The 25,895-nt window shown below is 46.9% G+C and overlaps 1 protein-coding gene across 2 annotated transcripts in view; it reads right to left on the bottom strand.

The window, feature by feature from the left end:
• Positions 1-319: 319 nt before the first annotated feature.
• Positions 320-25,895, bottom strand: part of UBA1 (ubiquitin like modifier activating enzyme 1) — a 76,881-nt gene continuing 51,305 nt past the window's right edge. For both annotated transcript variants that reach the window (XM_048488529.1, XM_048488531.1), the window contains exons 2-26: positions 23,727-23,843; positions 21,600-21,658; positions 21,253-21,421; positions 21,012-21,146; positions 20,466-20,572; positions 19,940-20,030; positions 19,694-19,826; positions 18,667-18,764; positions 18,140-18,286; positions 13,327-13,503; positions 12,888-12,998; positions 12,611-12,691; positions 12,372-12,527; positions 10,483-10,648; positions 9,872-10,068; positions 9,383-9,447; positions 8,894-9,089; positions 7,698-7,772; positions 5,807-5,996; positions 5,083-5,171; positions 4,357-4,449; positions 4,055-4,246; positions 2,277-2,378; positions 1,091-1,191; positions 320-1,003 (exon numbers count right to left, since the gene is read on the bottom strand). In XM_048488529.1, coding sequence (XP_048344486.1) covers positions 868-1,003; positions 1,091-1,191; positions 2,277-2,378; positions 4,055-4,246; positions 4,357-4,449; positions 5,083-5,171; positions 5,807-5,996; positions 7,698-7,772; positions 8,894-9,089; positions 9,383-9,447; positions 9,872-10,068; positions 10,483-10,648; positions 12,372-12,527; positions 12,611-12,691; positions 12,888-12,998; positions 13,327-13,503; positions 18,140-18,286; positions 18,667-18,764; positions 19,694-19,826; positions 19,940-20,030; positions 20,466-20,572; positions 21,012-21,146; positions 21,253-21,421; positions 21,600-21,658; positions 23,727-23,843 — 3,183 coding nt within the window. In that variant the 3' untranslated portion in view covers positions 320-867. The remainder of the gene's footprint in view (positions 1,004-1,090; positions 1,192-2,276; positions 2,379-4,054; positions 4,247-4,356; positions 4,450-5,082; positions 5,172-5,806; positions 5,997-7,697; positions 7,773-8,893; positions 9,090-9,382; positions 9,448-9,871; positions 10,069-10,482; positions 10,649-12,371; positions 12,528-12,610; positions 12,692-12,887; positions 12,999-13,326; positions 13,504-18,139; positions 18,287-18,666; positions 18,765-19,693; positions 19,827-19,939; positions 20,031-20,465; positions 20,573-21,011; positions 21,147-21,252; positions 21,422-21,599; positions 21,659-23,726; positions 23,844-25,895) is intronic.

Raw genomic sequence — 25,895 nt, forward strand, 5'->3', positions numbered from 1 at the left:
AACATGAGGAACTGTATTAAAGGGTTGGGGCATAGGGAAGGTTGAGAACCACTGTGCTAGACAGTGCCAAACTGCTGGAATAGAAAGCTCATGGCTCTGCCTGTGTCCAGTAGAAGGTGTCTCTCCCAGCAGACTAGACTGCAGCATCCTAGAAACCAGCAATTCAGAACGTTTCCTATCCAAGTCATGCTTAATCAGAGCAGCCCTCAGTGGCAGCCTGAGAACTCAGTCTTAGGACACCGTCAGAACTTCCAGACTGGGTACCCACGAGCTCTCCCTGTGCAACTGGCTCCCCCTTGGCTGAACAATAAAGGAGCAATGGCTTTTGCAAACGTTTATTGACTCATTTACTTCTCTTACCAGTGCTGACCTACGCTCTCCACCCACTCACGTCTCTTCCCCCAACCACCCCATAGCTTGACAAGACAAGGCCTCCAGGTGCTTCGCAGGGGCGTTTCCTGTTATGACCCTCCTTCCCCAGCCTGGGGAGAGAGAACACCTCTCTCTGCTGAGTAGGAAGGGAGAGGAGAGAAAGAGAGAAGGGGGGAGGTGGTACAGGAGCCAAAACACAACACGACTAACATTAACGGGGAAGGACAAAGTGGGGGATGGGGTTAAGGCGCCTCAATAACATGACATAACTGCAAGGGTGATTGGGCGAGTGGGAGGGGCCACAGGAAGGGTGAGTTTCCCAGACCCCGTGGAGACAAAAACCAAAAAATGAAAAATAATAAAATCCTAGATGGGTACAAAAGTTATTTCATGTTTTGAGTCACTTTAACCGTGAAGAAGGGAGGGGGAGGGAGGCGGGCCCTCCCCCGCACTAACAGTCCGTGGCAGGCAGGCGGGTGGCGCTAGCGGGGGGCCCTAGCGGATGGTGTAGCGCACGTAGGGCACCTCCGTGTCATCCCCACTGTCGTCATTACAACACAGCTCAAAGACCAAGGCCTTCACGTGGCGACCAATCTTCTTCCTGGAGACTCTGGTGACAATCTCAGTCATCCTGGGCAGGGAGAAGGACAAAGAATTAGGACCGCGTCCACTAAGGAGTGGATCTGCCTCTTTCCTGCCCGCCCGAGGAAATACATACGCCTGGTCGTGGCGCTCCCTCAGTTTGTCCTTCTCCATGAAGAAGGAGTACAGCATGGAGACTCCCTGGGACAACATTGTAATCTCCAACATGTGCTCATTCTGCAAAGGGAGAGAAGGCGGTATTATATGGGTGTCATTAACAGTCTTCCTTTGCCAATCAGTTGCCCACCCAGCCAACCGCTTGGGCAGGCTTCCCAGCTCCTACCCTGTTTCCCCTAATATAAGACATCCCCGAAAAATAAGACATAGTAGAGGTTTTGCTGAAGTGTGAAATATAAGGCATCCCCCGAAAGTAAGACATAGCAAAGTTTTTGTTTGGAAGCATGCCAGACGAACAAAACACAGGAAAAATAAGACATCCCCTGAAAATAAGACATAGCACATCTTTGGGAGCAAAAATTAATATAAGACACTGTCTTATATTCGGGGAAACACAGTACTTTGAGCACCCTCTTGTTGAGAACTGTTAGCTGTGGATATTTCAAGAGAGAGATTGTTACGGAGAGGGTCCATAGGAGAATTTTTTGATGGTAAACTCAAATAATAAGAACATATTGAGGGGCCTGAGAAGGCATTACGAGGTTAACCAGTGCCCCACCTTTTGTGTTTATTTTGAAACAGCAACTGATGTATGAAATGCTATATTGTACATTTGTGTACTTGTTTCAAAGTTGATTATAAATGTATGAAATTCTGTATATCATACTATGTAAACTATTCTTTATGAAATGGTGTATTTCACATTGTGGTTGGAATTATCCACATGGTTTGTTTATTTATTTATTTATTGTTTGGACTTTTATACCACCCCATCCCCGAGGGGCTCTGGGCGGTGTACAGCATAAAATAAAATTATAAATAGATTACTAAAACCTTTAAAACAGCGATAACAACAACAATAATAATAATAATAATAGAGGCGTCCGGCCAACCCCGTTTTAAAAATTCTCCCCGGGGAAGCGAGTCCCAATAGATGATAGGCCCAGATCTAAAGAGCCAACGGGGCTGGCGGCACCATTTTAGCGGCTGGTCCCTCCAAAGGCCCGGCGGAACAACTCCGTCTTACAGGCCCTGGGGAACTCATTAAGGTCCCGCAGGGCCTTGACAGCCAGAGGAAGAGCGTTCCACCAGGCCGGGTTATGGATTAAGCCACTGGATACAGACTGCATTACTGCCATACGTACCTTGAAGTAGGCCAGGAACTCGCGCAGTGTCATCTCCTGCCCGTTGGGCTGGATGCCCTGCACTTCAAAGCGGTCCCACAGAGTCCATTCAGTATTGTAATACTGCAGAGAAGAGGAGATGTTGGTGACAAGTTCAGCATCCGCCTGGTTCCCCAGGCATGTGGTTTCTGCAGTGGAGTCTCAACTCACAGCCTAGTGACCTGGGCCCCCTCTAGAATTACATGCACGGAGACAAACAGAGCAAACAAATGTGACGGACTGATTCAGGTGTCTGCACCTCCTTCCCAATCCTTCCTCAAGACTCTAATATGCAAGCTGAGGTTAGGATAGGGTTGTTGCCTTATCGACTAGATGGAACAGAGAAAGGAAGAAGAGGAGTTTGGATTTATACCCCGCCTTTCTCTCCTGTAAGGAGACTCAAGGTGGCTAACAAACTCCTTTCCCTTCCTCTCCCCACCTTGTAAGGCAGGTGGGGTTGAGAGAGTTCTGAAAGATTGGCTCAAGGTCACCGAGCAGGTTTCATGTTTAGGAGCAGGGAAACAAATCCAGATCCCCAGGTAAGAGTCTGCTGTTCATGTGGAGGAATGGGGAATCAAACCCAATTCTCCCAATTCTCCAGATTAGAGTCTACCTGCTCTTAACCACTACACCAGGATGAGTTGGATCCAGTGCAACATTCCTGCAGGAGCAAGGACATCCACCAGAGCACAACCTCCTTCTCTCCTGCAGCAGCCTAATGTCCCCTCTCTCAAAATCCTGTTCCTGGGAGTCCTGGGACAGGAGTTGGGCGTGAGTGTTTAGGGCTGCTTTGGGAGGGAGGCAGAAATCCTCTCTTCTATGGAACAGTTGCGTCAGATCCAACCCAGCAGTCGTTTGTCTGAGAGAAATGAAAACCAAGACAGGAACTGAAAAGGAGCAGGTGCAAGAAATAAACCTAGACAGTTCCCCCTTCTTTTTCAACATCAAATTCAAAACCAATCTGATGGCAGACTATCTGAGTATACTCCAAGAGCCCAAGCTTAGATGGATATACACAAGGGCTCGTTGTAATTCCTTCCCTTGTTCTGTACTCCAAGGGAGGTTTCTTAAAATTTACTCGCAAGAGCGGAAATGCCCCCACTGTACTACAGTGGTGCAATCCATGGAACACATAATGCTTAACTGCCCCAAATACGAAGAAGCTAGGACCAGGCTTTTGACTCTTCTTCCTACTAAGTTTAAGGAGTACTCTGTTGCTGGGAAGGTTGCATTCCCACTAAACAACTCTTCTTCTGTGATTTTAAATTCTGTAGCTAGGTTCCTTTTAGGAACTTAGGAATAATACCTGTGGTGGTTTTATGTATGGAACATCTGTCTGGATAATGCTGGTTGTTATATTGGTTTTATGCCTAATAAAGGTTTTATGTATGTATGTATGTATATGTAAACCTAGACAGCTCCTGTCCTTGAGGAAGCAGTCAAGCACCTGAGGCTTCTTGAAGGAGTTAGGAATTCCCTTGGGGAGTGAGAGGCAGCAACAGTCATTCATTTCCCCTTCCCACCAAGGGAGGGGTGCTGTCGTCCTACCCCCACCCCCCACCCCCCACACACTGACCAAAGCAGAAAAGGAAACCTTCCCAAGTCTCTAGTAATACGAACATCATTGCTCCAACAGTGAACCACAGTGATGTATAGTCCCAGAGGGGGCATGCCTTCCCACTGCGTATAGCCCCAACTATTAGCCTGCCCCATGAACCTAAGACAAACAGCAAGCACAGATAGGAAGTCGCCACACTCACCTTGTTCTTGGGGCAAGCAACAGGCTCAGAGAAAGCAAAGAAGGGCAATGCCAAGTTAAGGAAGCCATTCTTATAGGACTCGAGTCGCTGATGGCCCTGTACCACCTTGAAGAGTTCCAGGCACACCAAGCCTACCACAGCTGCCGTTGTCGTGGCAATAGCGGGTATAATCTTCCCGGCAATCAACTTGCTCTGGAGAGACAAACCACATGAGCCTTAACCCAGGTAGAAGTCCCTCCTTGCATGAACCTCCTCCTCTGCTCATGCTCCCTCTGACTCAGTTGCTCATGGGGCAAACCTACCTTATGCCGGTCAGCAGGAGGAATATCGTAGTTCTCTGCTCTCAGGTTGGACGCAGCCACGATGAAATCCATATGGAAGTTTGTGTCATCATCCTAAAATGCAATGCGAGTCAAATGACAACCGTGCCCGATGCTACTGCCACAGCATTGACGTTCCCCCAAGGAACTGCTTACGGAGCACAGATGCCTCTGGAGTGGCATGATAAAGCTACAAAAGGGCCTGGAAAAGGATCGTCAAGGGAGACTAAATAGGAACTCAGGTCAGACTGAGGTTCCAAAGAACACTTGGTGTTGGAGGGCCTGAGTGCCTGGGAAACGCTCGAGTACGGGGGCACACCCCCGGAAAAGGGTCTCTCACACTCCCCCGACTGACCTCTCCTTCCAAAGTGCGGATTCGGAGAAACCCAGCTGGGAAAGAGGTTCCTAAAGACCTCCCACTGGCTCCAATGTGTCAATGCGTGCAAATACAGAAATCCCTGCCCAAGATCCCCCTAAGCCCTTTTGCCCTGTTCATTGTCTTGTATCCTGGTGCTGCAAACCCCTGCCTGCCTGCCTTGTTTGTTTTTCCTCTTGTAAACTGTCAATAAAAGAGGCTTAGAGGAGGGAAAATGGGAGCTGGCAAGAGTTGCTCCTATACTTCTCTGCAGCTGGCGAGAGGCGAAACATGCTGTCTCCGTTGCTGTAAGACTACAACTTGGGAGCTGGTTAGATCAACCTGATCCTTACCTTTTCAAAATCGACAGGGAGCATCCTGAACTCTTGCAGTTGCTGGGGACTTGGGAGTGAAGATTTCAGTTCTTCCAACCGGCTGCCATCTGGGGAAGGAGAGCAGATGGACCTTAGCAAGGACACGTACAGTCCAACAACACATTTTCCCAGGCAACCCCAGGGAGTCACTGACTGACCCACTGTGCAGAGGCCACAGGCTCAGGGTGGCTAACAGCATATAAATACAGACAAAGATACATTTAATGTAGCGTACATTTAAAACCATAAAACCCAATCTGAACTAACAACCTAAAGTAGTATTATGATGGTGTCCTAAAATGTGCATTATTACCCAACCACCAAAAGAAGAAATATTTCCACATGTTCATATGAACATGAGAACAAGCCTGCTGGATCAAACCAGAGTCCATCTAGTCCAGCACTCTGCTACTTGCAGTGACCCACCAGGTGCCTTTGGGAGTTCACATGCAGGATGTGAAAGCAGTGGCCTTCTGGTGCTGCTGCTCCTGAGCACCTGGTCTGAGCACCTGGTTCGCAGGGCCAACCATAATGGGCAATCACCAGCCAGCAGTGATCTCATTACTTCAAAGGGGATGGAGAACTGGAATATGCCCGAGCGCTCATCAAAGCCACAAGAAGCCACCCCTGTGGAGATACGGCCTCTCTCTCTGCTGCCCTAGGAAGGCAGAGACCTCCGGCCTCTGCAGCTCTCGTTTCTTACCAACAGAAGCATTTGCATTCTGCAGCTCTTGGTCAGAGATGTGGATGCGGACGCCTGACTTGGGAGTGAATTCTGGAACTTGGACCGAGTGCAGCAGTTCCATGATAGCTGCTCTGTCCCTGGTGCCTGTGATGCCATAGGTCTGTGCAAACAAATTTGCAGCTGCCACCACATAATCCATGTGCAAGGACTGTGGGAAGGAACAAAGACAGGCAATAAGAAAGGCAGGAGGTTTCTCTGGGAGCACAACTCTTCCGAATGGATGCCCCCCTCCCGACTGGATAAAGCTTCACCCAATATAGGGGGTCAATAGAGTACCTTCACCAGTCCTCTCCCCACAACTGACCTTCTTGGCCATTTAGTAAGCGTCCATGATGATCACGGTTCCTTCTCAAATAGGTAGTCGTGATCAATAATAATATATTATTATTTATTTGATTTAATATACCGCCCCATCCCCAAAGGGCTCTGGGCGATGTACAACATAAAACAATATATAAAATCATCGTAAATACAGTTTCCATAAATACAATTAAAAACAGAAGTTGTTTCCCAAGATAGGCATCTCACGAAAGACCTTATTTAAACTTAAACTTAACTCTCCTAGAAAGAAGGGGGGGGGGGGGGACAATGGGTCCTGATGATATTGAGGACCCATGGAATGGGGGGGGGGGGCACACTCAGCGGCTGGTCTCTCCAAAGGCCCGGTGCAACTCAGTCTTACAGGCCCTGCGGAAATTGCCAAGGTCCCGCAGGGCCCGGACAGCTGGAGGGAGAGTGTTCCACCGGGCAGGGGCCAGAGCCGTAAAGGCCCTGGCCTGAGTGGAGGCCAGCCGCATCATTGAGGAGCCAGGGATCTCCAGTAAGTTGGCCTCTGCCGAACGCAGAGGTTGAACCGGGACATATGGGGTAATGCAGTCCTGAAGGTTTGAGGGTCCCAGGCCGCGTAAGACCTTAAAGGTCAGAACCCACAGCTTGAAGATGATTTAGAATTCAACTGGGAGCCAATGCAGGCGGCGCAACACAGGTTGTATATGATCTCGGAAGGTGCCCCCTGTGAGCAAACGAGCTCACCATATTGTCATGGTTTCTATTAGTCTTTAATAGCTTTCTCTGTCATTTTCACCTTGCAGTAGCTGAGCATCCTCTTTTTTCCAAACTAAAACCCCAAAGCTCTGAAAGTGCTCATCCAGATAAAATATTTTGCCTTCAGATACAATTTTAGACCCTATTTTCTAGGCCACCAAGGCAAACAATGACACTCTGCATGAAATGAGCATGTTAGTATCCCAGAGAAGAAAAACCAGCTGCTCTGCTCGCAACCCAAGGCTCTGAAGACTAACAGTTGAGTTTCCCTTCCTTCTAGTCACTCGCACGGATCCTACACACTCGTCTGATGCTGCACCACTGCCATATCTTCAGGGAGGATTGGAGCAAGAGAAGCCAGACAAGTAGAGCTGCTGGACTGTCCAGAAAGGGGGTAAGCAGAAGCCCTCCTGCATGATCTAACTAAGTGAGGAGGTTAGTCAGCAAGTGTTTGGTCTAGGAGGCAAAAGAAAAGAGGGGATTTATTCCACATTCTGTTGCCTCACACAATGACTCTTGCGTCAATGGAACCCCACTCCACTGACATAGCATCACTATGCTGTTAAAACACACTGCTGCTGCTTGGGTGGATCCACACCACTCTGATTTTCAAGGTGGTTCTAAACACTGGAGAAGAGTACCAAGACTGAATGAGGGAACAGTGCCATTAGCACACAACACTGTGGGAGGAAGTTTGAAGAATCTGCCTCTCCCACAGCTTCCTCACAACCACAACACCCAGTTAGCCATGCCAACCCCCGCAACCCATCTTCAGTTTGCTTCTGCTCCACTGCAAAACCCTTACGTTGCTGTAATCGAAGGTGAGTGGGTGAGGGCATCGCTTGGGACCTGACCAGAAGAGGGTTCCCGAGTTGGTTTTCTGAAAGAGAGCAGTGAAAGATGAGGACTGCATCAAGCACAGGATTGCGGACAACACTAGTGTACCCCTGCCTATCACTGTAAGTATGATCCAGTTTAGGTCATATCTATACCATTTAACATGTTGCGTTTAAGGGCTTATTATTTGTTTCGGGTTCGTTTCTGCTGTTTTAGATTCGTTTTTACAATTCTGTAGCTCAAACCCTGTTGTGTTGTTCATTGGATGTCCCATCCTTCTGAGTGTCCTTGACCTGCCCTGTGGGTTCCAAAGGTCCCTGTGAGCACCTTTGGAATTCTGACACAGCTTGACGGGTGCTGGAGCCGACCATCAGTCACCCAGTGAACACTCTCATGCTACGGTGGCGGCTGCTGACAAAGCAATTTTTTAAAAGTCAAGCAGATCTCCAATAGCTAATCGGAAGTCTACCGAGCCCTTTCAGGGATTAAACTGAACCAAATTAAATAAACAAACAAACCAGGAAAGGGTACCATGTGGAGGATTGGCAACTTACACTACACAATTCGCTTAGGAGTCCCAGCAAGAAAGGTAGACTATAAATAATCTGTTTTATTAAATTTATACCCCATCCATTCCCAACCAGGGTCAGGCTCCAAGCAGCTTACACAGATTTAAAACATGACAGTACAATAAAACGATATGATCAATCAATATTGCTAAAACCTATGCCTTAAATCTACTGACGATGAATAATAAAACAGCAACATCCTGTATAATCGATAATATAGGTCTCCCCGCCTCGACAGTTCCTCTATGTTATCCAAGGGTGGGGGTGGGGAAAGCAAAGGAAGGGCGGAGGAGAGTACTCAGTTCATCAGTAATAGATAGTTAATGATTGGTAGTTGGAAGGCCAGCCAGATGGAATAGTAAACAAAGGGTGGCCTCAACCGGAAGCCCAATGGGACATCTCCATCTTGCAGGCCCTGTTTAAGGTCCTGCAGGGCCCTGGTGTCTACTGACAGAGAGTTCCACCAGGTTGGAGCCAGGGCCGAGAATGCCCTGGCTTTGGTGGAGGCCAACCAAATGTCCTAAATAAATACTGGTAAAAAGGAGGGCTTGAAGTTATGGTCACAGTGAAGGCACTGCAATCCTCACTAACTCACCTGATTTGGGGGGAAATTGTGAAGCAGCTGACGAATATTGTTGGAGTACTGGGTGTGCCAATGATTGCAGGCCCAAGCTACACAGTCGGCCCACGTTTTGGGCCGGTCAGTCACCAAGCTCTTGTAGACAGCTTCTAACACCTCCAAAGGCTGGGTGCCAGGCAGCTTTTGGGTCCGTTCCATGAACTTGGCGTCTCTGGAAGAAAGCGGGAGTTGAGTCAGCAACCTTTCCCTTTCTTTGACTTTCTGGATGATCTCGGAACTGGCAGTAATGGTCAAGTCACACCCTAGTGGCTGGCTCACCAAGCAGCCTGTGCTTTATGAGTGTTCCTCCAGGCCCGCAAGAGACCTCATTGTACTGGCCAGTGCCAAATCCATTTAATCTTCTCCTGATGTGTGGAACTTGGCTTTGGCTTCCCTCGCAGAGTCCAACTGGGACCCCAGCCAGGCGTGCCTGGGACCGAATCCACAACAGAAGGTTCTACTCACGTGATGTACTGGTTGACATTTTCCGCAGGCTGCTTGAAAAGACCTTCAAATTCATCACGGGCCCACTGTTTTTTTAAAAAAAACATTAATTGATTAAAAATACATTTAAAAGTTCAGTTTCAGCTATTTACCAAGATGGCAGACAGACCAGAGTTTTTACGTTGCAACTAGCAGCTAGGCTGGTGCACTATGCCTATTTAAATATGCCTATCTCACTTTTCCCCAACTGGAGGGTTTAAGGCAACAAAACGGACTCAGATGAAAGATATAGTAATGGAGCCTGAAAAGGTAGGAAAGGGTCTGGCCTCTTGTTTATTAGGTAAGAGGCTGTACTTGGAGATGGACAAGACCCCCCCCCCCCCCCCAAAAAAAAAGTCCAGCTTTCTCCTCCTGTCAAGAGGAAGTTCACTCAGCCAGGAATCCAGAAGACACCTGCTTGCTAGTCAATACCCCATCTGACCTTGGACTGGAGTGGCAACCAACACTGACCTGCAGGGTGTGCTCAATGGCATTGGGAAAGTTCTTCAGGGTGCAGATGGGGATGGATTTTTCAGGTGGGTCCTGGCTGGAGCTGTAGGACTCTGTTAGGAATGGGATCACCACCTGAATGTTCCCTTTAGTCCCCAATGTTCCTGATTCCAGCAAGGGCTTGCGGTAGTAGACACAGCGACGGTCCATGTACATCCCTGGTGTGTGGGACAGAAAACAAATGTTGTCCACTGGGATCAGGTTCTGAGCATACACTGTTCTTGAGTTCTCTGCCCTCTAACACAGAAAATACCACCATCAGGAGGATATGCAGACAGGACCGTATTATTAAGTGTTCTCTTTAAACTTCAGAGATCACAAAATCCATCTCTGATCATCAGCAAGGGAATTTTCATTTCCTTGGTATTGCCTCATTCTTCAATCACCCCCACCCCCCGCCACCCCCGGAAGCTCATCTATTTTTGGCAACACAGGCAAACAACTGCATGTGAAATTACAAACAGAAGCGGAAGTGAAATTAGATGACACCGGGCCAGGCTCGCGGCTGCCACCTTATGGAAAGATTCCCAGGACCCAGAACAAAAAAAATTCAGCTACTGGCAGGTACGTACGAGCATCCACGTTGTCCAACGCATTTGCCACGCCGTCAAGGTTCTCAAAGAAGTCGTCGTCATAAACACGCTCAGTGTCAGGGCCCACGCAGTCTTGGTGACTGATGATGTTGATGTTGGGGTTCATTTCTTTCACCGCGGCAGCAGCTGTATGAGATTTCATTTTCTGGATACATGGGGAAACAGCAGTCAACAGGGGAGCAAAAAAGAGCTGTAATGTGGCAGTAGTTCCTCTTTTGCTCTGTAACATCATTCAACAGTTACAGCAGCTGGGCTTGTTCTAAACATCCACATATTAACTGCCCAGAAGGAACCGGATTATCTAACATACCAGGGCAGGGGTCTGCAACCTGCGGCTCTCCAGATGTTCATGAACTACAATTCTCATCAGCCCGTCAGCATGCTGGCAGGGGCTGATGGGAATTGTAGTTCATTAACGCAGGTTGCAGACCCCTGTAACAGGGGGAACCAATGTGCAGAACAACCAAAGGGTTTCCAGCCCTAACTTATACAGCCAGGTCCAACTTGTAATGCGTGAACTCCAGATCTCTGACTGGTGGCTATTAATTGAGGCTAAGATTTCCTCCTTGGGCCTTTCATGGGATTCCTTGCTCATGCTCACTGCCAACGAGATTTATCATCAGTAAAAAAAACAAAACTATTTGAGCAGGAATACCAATACCTTTTGAGCAAGGCTCAGAGTTCCTGATCACCGCCTTGTACTTTGGGATTATTCCCTGAAAGCTCTGTGTTGCCCATTATCTGAACCAATCATTATTAATCACAAACTCAGATGGGCATTTTCAAGAGCAAGATGCAATTCTTTTCCATCGTCACTACTTCAAGGCCGGTTCTCAAACATCCCTCGGCATGATCGACACTGTTCTTTCTGCCCTTCTTACATTGGCTCCCTTGAACAGATCTTGCTATTCTGCCCTAAGTACATCAGCTTTAGACCCGACATCTCTGCCTTAACTACAGTAGGGTTCTCAGACCTTTCTACCATTGCAAAAATTATATTTTTACTCAACAATCCTGAAGCTGAAATAACTGAAACTGTAGCCAAATTTCTACTGCACGTTTAGGTTGGAATTTGGAATTTGGAATTCCAACCTCTTTGGAATTCCTTACATAGGTTAGGTTCTACTGCACGTTTTAGGTTAGGTTCACGTTACTCACACTGTTCTATACTGGATTTACCACTATTCTTTGTCCCTGTGTTGTATATGACCAACAAAGGTCTCTAAATTCTAAATCCCTAACTTATGCCTGCTAAAGAATTGACCTAAACATTGTTTAAAACTGCTCAGGCTCCAGCACTGGTGTACGTTGGTTTGTGGCTCTGGCAACGCAACGTTTGCATCCATAGTTACTGTCATCCACTACTTCTAACACCCTGTTTTTTCCCCTTCCTTCTTGACCTCTGCCATCTCAACCCTGGGCCCAAATATTGGGGGGGGAAGCGAACCAATAGTCCTGCCATTATGGGTCTATCACTTGCATCTACCCACAGCTCTCCTTCCTGCTGCCAACACAACAGCCCTGTATGTTTAGGCACTGACATCTAGGTGTTTTTGTCAAGAGTTCTTTGCCATGCTTTGCTACTCCCTCCCAGGGGAATAAAAAGAGGAGGAATTTGGATTTACACCGTTTTCTCCAGTAAAGAGACTCGAATGGGCTTACAAACTCCTTTCCTCTCCCCACAATAGATGCCATAGTGAGGTAGGTGAGGCTGAGAGAGTTTGGAGAGAACTGTGACTAGCCCAAGGTCACCCACCAGGCTTCACATGTAGCAGCGGGGAATCAAACCCAGTTCTCCAGATTAGAGTCCACTTGCTGTTAACCATTACTCCAAGCTGGCTCTCCAGGCAGCAGCAAATGGAACTGACCGTTACATCCCAAGGCCGGAACAGAAACTGCCTGTTGAGGTTGGATTTCTCAATCGTGTCCATGTCAGTCACAACAACTTCTCCCCCTTGGCCACAGCCTAGACCAATCATGGCAAAATTCTTCAGCAGCTCACAGCCAATGGCACCAGCACCAACCTAAACAGCATGGGGGACAGAATGTTAGCAGGATGTTGGGCTGGAGGTGCCAAGAAGCAGATGAGACCATTGCAAGGACTTACCAGGAAGTACTTCTGCTGACCCAGCTTCGCCTGCAAGTCACTGCCGAAGACAGCAATCTGCCCATCGTATCGACAGTGTTTCTACCAAAACAGAACAGACATCTTTTACCTAAGAACAGAACTTCTCCATTCTCCCAGGCCTGTTGCCATTCCTAAAATAAAGCCCATGATTTCTGCAAGCCTCACAGTCTCTGTCTAATCCTCTCCTATAAATCCCGAGCGGCAACCTCCACTCCTTCTCCTAACGACTGTCTCACATCCTACACCAGTTACTTACAGGGCTGCAGTTCTCCTCTGTCAGTAAAGTGTCTTTATTTTCATCTGGCAGGCACTCCAGGGCATCGAAGTACAGCCACTGAGTGATGGGCATGAATTTGCCTGAACAGGCCTGAAACAGAAGCACGAAGGAAGTGAGCAAGTCAAAACATATGTACAGGAACCCTGTAATTCAGCTTCATCTGCATTAAGCCAGTCTTCTATTAAAACAAATGGGGTGGCTGTGTATATTTAAGTCGACTCATGCCAGCCGTTAACCCTCCCCCCCCCGCCCCCCGGTAGCTGTCAAATCCAGAGATCTTGATTGAAGGGACAACCAACAGAGAGGCATGAAAGAGTTTGTCTGGGCAACAGAAGGACTGGAAGCAGAATGGAGGGGCCTATGCCAAGCTCCGCAACCACATGGCTTTCTAAGTATGTTCCTTGGAGTCTGACATCACCTTCATGACTTCCTGTGCAGCCAGTCCCCCGATGAAGGCGTTGATGGGAGCCAGATCCCCAGTAGCCTGGAAAGCCAGCTCTTTGATGATGTCCTCATTCAGCTGCTCTTGCTTAAGAGGGGGTGGTGCTTGTTCATTCATTTCCTTAGTCAACGCCAGCACCTCAGCAGCGTCTGCCTAAGGAAGGAGGGAGGGAGGGAAATCAGACAAAGAGGAAGAGTTGGTTTTATATTCCACTCACTGGCTAACTGGGGGGGGGGGGGGCACAATGGGGCTAGAGCCCTGGGTGCCTCTTCCTGGGGAGGCTCATTGCTGCGCATCCCCTTGCAACTGCACCCTGGTCCTTTGGATGCTAGCCAGAGGGGTACCCCCAAACACCACGTAGAGTTTGAGTGCGGGGCGAGCTGCCCCACCCCAATCTCCATGTGGAGTTTGGAGCAGCCTGTTGTTGCTGGCCTCAAGCCTCGCCGAGGCCAGCAGCAAACTGAGCAGGGAAAGCCTACCGGCTCTAGTTTTATATTTTTGGCTCTACCCTCAATGCTCCCCTTGACTGGAGATGCAGCTTGGGGTTGGACACAACAGTATAAAACTAGAGCTTGTCAGCTTTACGTGCTCAGTTTGCTGCTGGCCTCGGCAAGGCTCAGGGCCACCCTTAAACTGATGGTTGCAAGGCGAGCAGCAAACTGAGGCTAGCAGCAAAGAGACTGCTTTCGAACTTCACATGGAGATCAGAGTGGGGGCAGGCCCCGCACCAAACTCCATGTGAAATTTTGGAGCAGGGCCAGTCAGGCTAGCATAGCTGGGGGGGGGAGGGCAGGCACTATGCCCAGGGTGAGCCCCAGGCACTGATTTAGAAAGATGCACCCCTGACCCCACTTTTCTCCACCTTAAGCAGTCTCAAAGTGGCTTACAATCATCATTCCTTCCTCTCCCCACAACAGGCATCTTGCTAGGTAGGCGGGGCTAGGAAAATTCTGAGAGAATTGAGGCTGGGCTGGAGATTGGGGGGAAGCCCCACACAGGAATTAGTATGAATGAAACTGTGGCATGAAGCTCCCTTATACTGAATCAGACCCTTGGTCCATTAAGATCTGTGCTATCTACTCAGACTGGCAGAGGCTCTCATGTTTTCAGATAGATGTTTTCAGGTAGAGAGCTGGAGATGAAGAAGAGGGGGAGGAGCTTGGATTTATACTCCACCTTTCTCTCCTATGAGGAGCTTCAAAGCAGCTTACAAACGCCTTTTCCCTTCCTCTCCCCACAACAGACACCCTGTGAGGTAGGTGGGGCTAGGAGATTTCTGAGACAACTATGACTGGCCCAAGATCACCCAGCAGGCTTAACACGGAGGAGCGGGGAAACAAAATCCGCTTCATCAGATCAGAGGCTGCTGCTCATGTGGAGAAGAGGGGAATCAAACCCAATTCACCAGATTGGAGTCCACCTGCACTTAACCACTACACCACACTGAAAGGGATTATTATCATTATTTTCACTTATACCTTGGCCTTTCCCACTTCGACACTATGTGGATTACAAAATCTGAAAAGCAATTCAACTGGATAGTAGAGACCTCCAGTGAACCATGAAAGAGGACAAAGATTACAGAACTGAGAAACTACACAAATGAAAACTAGTCTAAGGCATGATTATTTTTTATTATTATTATTATTATTATTATTATTATTATTATTATTATTATTATTATTATTATTATTATTATTATTATTATTAAATTTAGTATACCGCCCTATTCCTGAAGGGCTCAGGGTGGTGTACAGATAAAACATCAGCTAAAAACATACATATAATTAAAACAACAGTCGTATCTTAGAACATCGCCCGCGCCCTTACGAAACCCTCCTAATGCGAAATAATGGGTCCTGATGGTATTAGGGCCCATGGGGGTAAAGAGGAGGGGGCAGGGGCACCCTCAGCGGCCGGTCTCTCCAAAGGCCCGGTGGAACAACTCAGTCTTATACTGCAATGAAGCAAAGGGGCTCTAAAAGAACATTTAATAAGGAAAGCTGGATCAGCTTTTGATGGAAATTGAGTGAAAATTGGTATAAGGAATATTAACGATTGTAGACAAGTCAATGATACCACATGACTCGCAGAAAACACCGAACAGCTAAAATGACTACTAATAAAGGTTAGAGAAGGAAGTGCCAAAGGAGGATTACAACTGAATATCAGGAAGGCAAACGTAATGACTGCTGTGGAATTATAGGAACATAAGGATGACGATGAAGAAACTGAAATTGTTAGAAAGACTTTCTATTTCTTGGCTCTACCACCGATCAAACAAGAAATCAGAAGGAGACTGAGACTGGGAAAGGCAGTCATGAAGGAGCTAAATCCTCAAGTGTAAAGCCTGGTGACCAAGATAATGCGTGTGAAAGTCGGCCAACATAGAAAGCTGACAAGAAGAAAGTTGATTCATTTGAAATATGGTGTTGGTCAAGAGCTTTACAGATGCTGTCGACTGCCAAAAAGACAAATAAGTGGCTTCTAGAACAAAAGCCTGAACTCTCCCCAGAAGATAAAATGACCAAACTAAGGATTTCATCATAAGACAAGAATCATTGGAAAAGACAATAATGCTAGGAAAGTTGAAGGCAGTAGAAAAACAGGAAGATCCAAACAGACTGACTCAACCAAGGAAGCCAGGGCCTTTACATAAGAACAGGCCTGCTGGATCAGACCAGAGTCCATCTAGTCCAGCTCTCTGCTACTCACAGTGGCCCACCAGGTGCCTTTGGGAGCTCACAGGCAGGATGTGAAAGCAATAGCCTGCTGCTGCTCCTGAGCACCTGGTCTGCTAAGGCATTTGCAATCTGAGATCACGGAGGATCAAGATTGGTAGCCATAGATCGACTTCTCCATCAATCTGTCCAAGCCCCTTTTAAAGCTATCCAGGTTAGTGGCCATCACCACCTCCTGTGGCACCATATTCCAAACACCAATCACACATTGCGTGAAGAAGTGTTTCCTTTTATTAGTCCTAATTCTTCCCCCCAGCATTTTCAATGAATGCCCCCTGGTTCTAGTATTGGGAGAAAGGGAGAAAAATTTCTCTCTGTCAACATTTTCTACCCCATGCATAATTTTATAGACTTCAATCATATCCCCCCTCAGATGTCTTCTCTCCAAACTAAAGAGTCCCAAACGCTGCAGCCTCTCCTCATAAGGAAGGTGCTCCAATCCTTCAATCATCCTCATTGCCCTTCTCTGCACTTTTTCTATCTCTTCGATATCCTTTTGGAGATGCGGCGACCAGAACTGAACACAGTACTCCAAGTGCGGTCGCACCACTGCTTTATATAAGGGCATGACAATCTTTGCAGTTTTATTATCAATTCCTTTCCCAATTATCCCCAGCATAAAGTTTGCCTTTTTCACAGCTGCCATGCATTGAGTTGACATTCCCATGGAACTATCAACTAAGACGCCCAAATCCCTTTCCTGGTCTGTGACTGATAGCACTGACCCCTGTAGCGTGTATGTGAAGTTTGGATTTTTTGCCCCTATGTGCATCACTTTACATTTTGCTACATTGAACTGCATTTGCCACTTCATTTAGTAGGCAAGACCTAAGCAAGGCTGTGCATGATAGGACATTTTGGAGGTTATTAGTTCATAGGGTCATCGTTTATCAGAAGTGACTTGAAAACACTTACACGCATACATACACAAAGGTGGAAAATGCTGTAGGAAAAAAAGGGATGTGAAACATACAATGAACAGTGGAACAGACTACAACATTATCCCCTTATAGAAGCTGTGCAGTTCCATTATACCACTGTTGCCCTTTGTGAAAATATCCTTCTGAATACTTCCGCCTCACATTCTGTGAAATGACAGAAAGGCGGGAATCTTCAAGACCACCTCAAGCAGGTGGGAGCCAACACAGGGAATGCACGTGAATAACCAGCTGCTGGTTTTACCCGATTGTAGGGTGACATCTGTAGGTGCCAAAACCTGACTGTAAGATCTTCTGCTTGCTAAGCAGACACAGAGAAATGGCCCCTCTCAAAGGCCAGGTATATTAGAAGAAGAGTTGGTTTTATACCCTGCTTTTTTTCTACTGAAAGGAGTCTCAAAGTGGCTTACAATCTCTTTATGGAGGAGAAGTCGGTCTATGGCTACCAATCTTGATCCGCTTTGATCTGAGATTGCAAATGCCTTAACAGACCAGGTGATTGGGAGCAACAGCCGCAGAAGGCCATTGCTTTCACCTCCTGCATGTGAGCTCCCAAAGACACCTGGTGGGCCACTGTGAGTAGCAGAGAGCTGGACTAGATGGACTCTGGTCTGATCCAGCTGGCTTGTTCTTATGTTCCATATTATCTAATATGAGCATTAAACTACAAGAATGGTAGTTAACTTTTTTCTTTAACATATTCTATCCTGTAGGAGGTTGCAAGGAAATAAATCCCTGCTTAGCAGGGAAATCAGTTCTATTTCCCGGAAATGAGGAACTGATTTCTTTCAGGATTTAATTCTACAACTCTCAGAGGCATAGAAATATCGATAAATTTACAAAACTTCCTGCCTCCCTGATTGGAGATATAGCAAAACCCCAGATGTCCTCTCGCTCAATGGAGAACTGCTTGCCCATCACAAGCCCCACGGGAAAAAGTCCTGCTCACCTGGAAAAGCCACAATATCCTAGTGATTCTGGCTGTGAAAGTCTTCGACAGTACAGAGCTTTAACTCTTCAGGACAAAACCTAACAGCCCAATCAGTGTAGCCAGTGTAGCAGCTATTTTAACGTAACATGGGAAGAGCGGACTCATCAAGCTTTGCCTACCTGGTTGCGGGGTTTGGGAAAACGGCCGTGCTTCTTATGAAACTCATGTAAAGCCTGGAATCCCAAATGCAGCTGGGCTGGTCGATCAAACTTGCCAAAGTCGGTGAGTATGAATTCCGGTTCTTGCAAGGAACGACGCAGAGATTTCTGGAAAAGAGGAAAATGGGAAAGTGATCCCCTCTTTTGAATACAAAGGGACAGATTCTGCAGCTGAAAACAGCAAGATCTGACTGACTGCAGTGAATTTGGCCGTCTAAGACCTGGGCAAGAAAGAATTCTGCTGCAAACAGGCAAGCAGAATAAAAACAAAGGGATGAGACATTTGAGCAAGATCACTTCCCCGTCGACGGCCAAGTCAGGAGAACAGAGCTCTCAATCTCCAAGTGTACATCCCAGAAGGCACGAAAGAAATTGCATTTGGAGGTCAAGAGGTCCGGGAAGTTCCAAGGTAAGGTCATCATGCAACATGAGACCATGCCCTGCACCAAGACATTAAGAGTGCACAGCCTGTTGAGAAAGGCACTTACAAAGCTAATCTTCTTTGGCATCTTAACCTGGGTGACGATGCCACCGCGTTCATAGTCCAAAAAGCTGGAGGTATCACCAATGCTGAATGTGTAGGGCCCTGGAAACGAGTGAGCACATCCACTTAGATTGAAGAAAGAAAACTTGAAACATACACACAATATGATCAGAATCACAGAATCATCCTGGGTTTGTAGCCCTAGCTATCATCTCAATCCATCACAAACCAGGGGCAGCTCTAGTTGCAGGCTAAAGGGCACCACAAATGGGAGAATTTTGATGCCTCTGCCATTAGTAGAACCGAACCATTAGCGACAGGGCGGACTCACGGATGCCATATAACTGGCAGGAAATAAAACAGTTTTTTCCCCCCAATATGGCTGCAATTAATTTGAATGAGAACAAAGCCCCATTGGGGGAAGAGCAAGAACATGAAAGGGGATTTAAATGCTCAGGAATTTTGGAGCAGCAATGCTGGTGGAGTGGGAAGAGACTCATTAAGGAACTGATAGGCAAAGCCTGAGCTGGTGATCAGGGAAGAAGCATCCAAGCCAACGCAAGCAGAGGAAGGAGGAGGGAATGAGGGTAAGGCTAATTTTAGTTTCTGACATGTGTAAATCCACTGTGAGAGCCAGCGTGGTGTCGTGATTAAGAGTGACACACTTGAATGTGGAGAACCAGGTTCAATTCCCCACTACTCCACATGATGCCAATCACCATTCCGTCAGAACTCTCTCAACCCATGCAGAGCCAGGCAGAGGCAAATCAGCTCCGAACATCTCATGCCTTGAAAACCCTATGGGGTTGGAGTAAATCTGCCATGACTTGACGATACTTTCCACTACCAAATTCACTGTAACCTGCACAGACACTCTGGGACACAAAGAACAAGGCAATCCACACAGATCACCAGACCATCCCACATAAAGCACGACTGTCTTGCCAAACACAGTGAAAAGCTGCATTGTCCCTATTTGGACAAAAACAAACCCCTATCCTACTTAGCTATGGCACCAACAGAGGTCTCACCAAGCACTTTGATTTCCATGGGTTCGTTGCTGTTTAGTTCTGCCATGCCCTCCACTTCAGTGAAAGAAACAAAGTCCCCACTCTCAAAGCCATGCCGAGCTTCATCCAGGCAGGTTACTTCTCCAGGGCATCCCTATGTGGGAAAAAGGGGGTCAGTGCAAGCCAGGGACGGGTCAGGGAATACCTTGTTAAAAAAAAAAGGAATCTCACAGGGACTCCTGGCTTCCAGCTTCATGAAGGAATTACCTTGGTGATCATGGAGACCATAGCACTGAGAGGCTGTTCCCCATTGGTGTCCGTCACAACCATCTCCTCGCCAAAGTCACAAAACAACTGGCTGTAGAAGGAAGATGAAGAGGGTAAGGGACCTGTCCATTGAAGCAGGAGACTGTTTCCACTGCAACTTCCGGCCCGGAACAGATGCCACTGATGTCAAAGCAGTAAAGTGCTCAGGGGCACGGATGAGTAGCACATGTGCTGGGGCTTTGGGGTATGTACCCTGGGAGAAGGGCTGGGGTCCCCAAAGCAGTCTCTACTAAAGGCCCCTTGCGCACATGCAGAATAATGCAGTTTTAATCCACTTTCACAACTGCTTGCAAGTGGATTTTGCTACTCCGCACAGCTGCAAAGTGCATTGAAAGTGGACTGAAAGGGCATTATTCTGCATGTGCGGAAGGGGCCACAGAGTCAAACTGGGGTGTTCACAAGGGTTGAAAATTATTCAGGTCTACTGCAGCATAGATTAGGAAACAAAGATGGGATTCCATCTTACCAAAACAGACCCTTGGTATCCGCCACTACCAGTTTAATATCTTGGCTGTGACAGAAGTCACTAATGCGCAGCTGTTCTTCCAGGGAGCAATTGGTGAGCACAACCACCTGTAAGAGAAGACGCCTCAGCACCTTGCCATAATCTGGTATCCCATCTCTGCTGAGCTGCTCATTTCAACATCTCCATCTCTTATGAAGTTCACCACAAGCCTTGGTGATAGCACGGCACTGACAGGCATCCTTCCACAAATGGGCCTAATCCTTCTCAAGAGCCAGTTAAGCTAGAAGCCAAGACAGCTGAGTAGAATGTACATGGGCAATATACGTTGTTTGATCTCAACAGTCTAATAAGGCAGGGTCCCTGTCTTCAAATTCTTTAAGCTTCCAGAAGGATCTGGCCGGCTGGCCGCTAGCTACTAGGAGGATCCTTCACCTAGATCAAATGGTATGCCTGGATTCCCACCCCCTCCTCTAAGCAGCAAGACTTTTGTTCCCCTGTATAAAGGAACCCAACTCCCAACTGGCTGCCAACTCACTTCAACCATACCTGGAAATTGGCCAGGAAGTCCTCACTCAGGGGTCCAGTGTAAGCCATAACAGGGACATACGAGTTGAGCTCTGCCAGTCGTGGCTGGGATATGTCAGCCCGATTTTTCCCCAGGTCTTCCTCACGCAAATAGAACTGAAAGAGGAGACAGGTGTTGGTATGACAGTGAGCATGCTGGGAAGCACAGCTATTAGGGAAGTCATGTACCTTGGGGGAATGAGCGAATGAAAAGAGGTCCTACCTGGGAAGAAAGGTCGGACCATTCAGCCACTCCCTGGTCATGGACGGTGACGGACTTAACTCCACCCAAGATGATGTTCTTGGCGATCTCCACACCCAGACCTCGCAGCCCGGAGACCAGAATGTTGGCATTCTGCATCCGTTTCATGGCCTCATGGCCCAGCACATATCTATCCAGGATGGGTGAGAAAAGAAAAAACCCCTCGTATTAACCTTGGATTAGAAGCTGAGATATCTCACACACAGACAACTGTGAGTCAGCACCCAACAAAGTGCTGGCCCTCTGCTCGTCTTTTCTCCCACCCGCTGCACAGGTACTGAACCGACCACCTTTCTTCTGATACTTACAGCTGCCTTGAGTACAGACCCTCATCAATGTCTGCTTCGCTTCCATTCTTGGCCATACCCTGGAAACGAAGGAAGAAGAAGGGTATCACTGACTGAACCCAGAGCAACTCAGGAAGGACTGTTCCTTAGGGCCACAACTGCGCTATGGATATTGTAGTGAAATGGCAACTTTTTTGCAAATCAGGGGGGAGATCACACAAATCAGGGGGGAGATCACACAAATTTTTCCTAGGGGCCAAGATAGGTGTAAAGGATCATGCCCATCCTTGCCGCCTTAGAGGCCTCCAGCAGTATGCGAGCTTCCAAACTCTTAACAAGCCTTTCATTCTCCAAATGAAAAATAAGTCTATGAATTCAAACAGTGTTCCAAACACACTATTTGTTCCTTTTCTGGTTGTAGAATTTAAAGCTGTCCCTGTGTAAAATCCCAGTTGCCCATGTCATACCTTTTAAGTTGCTAATAGAGAAGGAGACCCCAGTCAGAAACAGAAGGAACTTGTCACACAAGTGGCACTTTTAATTTATTCATGAATGACTTAATGAGGAAATAGGAGTTTCCTGCTGTTTCTAAAGATAATTCACTGTGCAAGCATTACTGACCATGGGGTGATGTCACATCATGACGTTTACCAGGCAGACTATTTTAACAGAGTGGTTTGCCATTGCCTTTCCCAGTCATCTATCGAGTATTCATTTTACCGACCTCAGAATGATGGGTGAGTCAACCTAGAACTGACTACCTGAAACCAACTTCCGTAAGGATTGAACTCAGGTTGTGAACAAAGTTTTGACTGCAGTACTACAGCTTGCCACTCTGCACCACGGAGCTGCTCAGCTGCTTGTAGCTCTTCATTTACACTGGCCTACACAAACTTGTGGCTTGGAATCTAAATGAAGGCCTGAAGAGTTAGCTGTCTCTAAGTGAGAAGTTTAGCAGCTATTTAATACTGGTTTTCCTGCATATACAGAAACTGCCAATTCCCATCAAACTGCTGCTGCAGGTATTAAAGAGAGCATAAATTACAGTATTGATTTGATATCTGCTACTTGGAATATTTATTTTTATTTATTTTTATTTTATTTTATTTGCTGCAGCTAGCCAGGAAAGTAAAATGGGCTGAAAATCAATGAGACGGTTGAAAAGTTGGAAATTGAATGGAAAGTTAACACCAAATGCGTTACCCTGTCTCATACATGCAAATGGCTCCCACCCAAGCTTGTCAAGAAAAGGACAGCCCATGTGCTATTGTCTCAGGTAAATATGTTAATACGGTCAGTTGAGGTGCAGATGTCAAGAAAATTGTATGCTTCCGCATTACAATATAGTCCCGAACAAATATGAGAACTATCATTCATTTTTATGCACTGCTTTTGTCAAAACCATTATTTTGTGCACTATTGAACACAGTACTTAAAAGCATTTATAGTTCATTGAATGACAAGCATCAGACTTTCAAATGGATGGAGAAAGCAGAACTAGGTGGGCAGTAGGATCCAGGCAGAGCATTCTACAACAAAGAAGGTCCAGCATGTTGAGTTCTGCGGTGGAGAGTCTACTACTAAATACAGTCTACTAAACCTTGTCTCACAGAAAGATAGAACCTCAATGATTAATTAATCTGCAGCCACTTTCTGGACCTTCTTTGTATTGAAAGGAGATGGTGGCCATTCTTAAGAAAAAATGATGAAATTGGAAGGGTTTGAGTTTCGAAAAACCAATGGATGAAGAAGAATCCCTAGGTGACCCCAAGCAGAATTCAGTTAAAACCGCTGTGATAAGCCAAGGGATTCCAAAGGTACAGGTGGTTTTATCTGTGGAGGCCATTTTAATATTGGGACTTTTTTTATACAGCAGAACACTGCTTTCACTTCAGCTGAATGCAGAAAAGCATTTTTATCTTTTGGTGAGACAGAGTTTACCGAAAAGTAGGTGGACATACTGCTCAAACACAGAGTTCTTGTTACATACAGAACCTCATTCCATCTAACCCATCTGTTAATTTTTAAAAATAAAGGCTACTAGACCTTGTTTAGCTTTCCTACCAAACTGACTTGTACCTCCACATAAGGCACAGAGCAGGTTGCAATAGGAGACACACACACACCCATGCAACCCCATTGGCTTACGTTGGCAGGCGCTTCACGTAGATCAGTCTGTACCGATTTGCCAGAGGAGCAGTTTGAACCCGTCTTCGTCTCAGATTCAGACAAGCGACGCTTCTTGGACAACGGCGAGCTGGACATCTACACACGAGTAACAGAAAGAGACAGTGGTAAGAAGAACAAGGCTCAGTCTATGGGCTGTAAGCCACATCCATGTCATGGACTTGAGTTGCCCTGGACCCTGGGGCAGACTCAAAACACGGACTTCCATGCTATATGGAAAGACCAGTGGGATCAGGTACAGATCCTGCAAATAGAGCGGAGTACAGTAAGCAGCGGCTGGGATCTTAAGGAAAGCGGAAAGAAAGACATTAGAGGAAGGCAACTTCCTTGCTGTTCCCCTTCTCACAGCAACCTTCCATGTCACCTCTCCAAACTGTACTCCTTCAGGCACACACAGGACACCATAAACAGTGAAGGGGGCACAGTGGGAATCTGAAACAGAAAGGGGGGGATGCTAAACATCTGCCTCCCTTCCTCAAGCAGCAACCCTATTCTGTCAGAGGAGATACTGTCAATGGAACAGCACCTTAGAATCTAAGCCAACAGCTTCCCCTTCCATACTGGATGCAAAAATGCCTCCCTTGAATCAAGAGGCTCAGAGCACCTTCAGTTGAAGGAACTTGGGATGCCACTGGCCTCCAGTGATGCATTCAGTGACATAACAAAACACTACGACCATGTCAACTAACCCGAGGTAACAGCAGCAGAAATGCAACTATCAGCCAGCCTCTTGGCAATCGATGGTATCAGCCTGAGAAAGAAACTGAGGTAGTCGTAACTGCTTTCACTGTCTCGGGTTTCGAGAAGAGGAATATCCTTCTTTACAGCACGCTAACTAGCTTTGTAAAGCTACTGCGCACCTCCTTGCCAAACTCAAGAAGTCACTGAAGCTGGCTGCCCACCCTAGACTCACTGGAACTAGGTGACTTCATTGAAGATTGTTCCCTCCTGGCAGAGCTCTCCAGAAAGAACTGAAAGTGTGCAGACAGGGCTGGCTAGGGAGGGGCTGGAAATGAGTCAGCCGGGGAAACAATCCGCTGGCAGAGGCTGGGTCAGAAGAAACTTCCCAGCAAGGGCTATTAACACAACTTAATCAGCTCTCCTCTTAGGGGGTCAAAGGAATTCTCCTGACAGCTCTCAAAGAGGAGATTCCAGAGCAGAGGTCTGCAACCTGTGGCTCTCCAGATGTTCATGGACTACAATTCCCATCAGCCCCTGCCACCATGGCCATCTCCACCTCCTGTGGCAGCATATTCCAAACACCAATCACATGTTGAGTGAAAAAATGTTTTCTTTTATGAGTCCTAATTCTTCCCCCCAGCAGTTTCAATGGATCACCCTGGTTCTAGTATTGTGAGAAAGAGACAAAAATTTCTTTCTGTCAACATTTTCTACCCCATGCATAATTTTATAGACTTCAATTATATCCCCCCTCAGACATCTCCTCTCCAAACTAAAGAGTCCCAAACGCTGCAGCCTCTCCTCATAAGGAAGGTTAAAGAGCACTGGTTCCAAAACGGATCCTTGGGGGACACCACTCCCCACATCTCTCCATTGTGAGAACTTCCCATTTATACCCACCCTTTGCTTCCTGTTCCTCAACCAGTTTTTAATCCATAGGACTTCCCCTCTTATTCTTTCATTGCTGAGTTTTCTCAAAAGTCTCTGGTGGGGAACTTTGTCAAAAGCCTTTTGGAAATCCAAGTAGACAATGTCCACTGGTTCCCCCTTATCCACATGCCTGTTTACACCCTCAAAGAACTCTAGTAAGTTTGTAAGACAGGACTTGCCTCTGCAAAAGCCATGCTGACTCTTCCTCAGCAGGTCTTGCTTTTCTACATGTTTAATAATTTTATCTTTAATGATAGATTCGACTAATTTACCAGGAACAGATGTCAAACTGACTGGCCTGTAATTTCCTGAGTCCCCCCTAGATCCTTTCTTAAAGATTGGTGTGACATTGGCCATCTTCCAGCCTTCAGGGATGGAGGCAGATTTCAGGGATAAGTTGAGTATTAAAGTGAGAAGATCAGCAATTTCATGCTTGAGCTCTTTAAGAACTCTTGGGTGAATGCAATCTGGGCCAGGTAGCATTTAGTTTATCAATGGCTGCCAGAACTTCTTCCTTGT

Source organism: Sphaerodactylus townsendi, linkage group LG03 (assembly GCF_021028975.2).
Source record: "Sphaerodactylus townsendi isolate TG3544 linkage group LG03, MPM_Stown_v2.3, whole genome shotgun sequence".
NCBI lineage: Eukaryota > Metazoa > Chordata > Lepidosauria > Squamata > Sphaerodactylidae > Sphaerodactylus > Sphaerodactylus townsendi.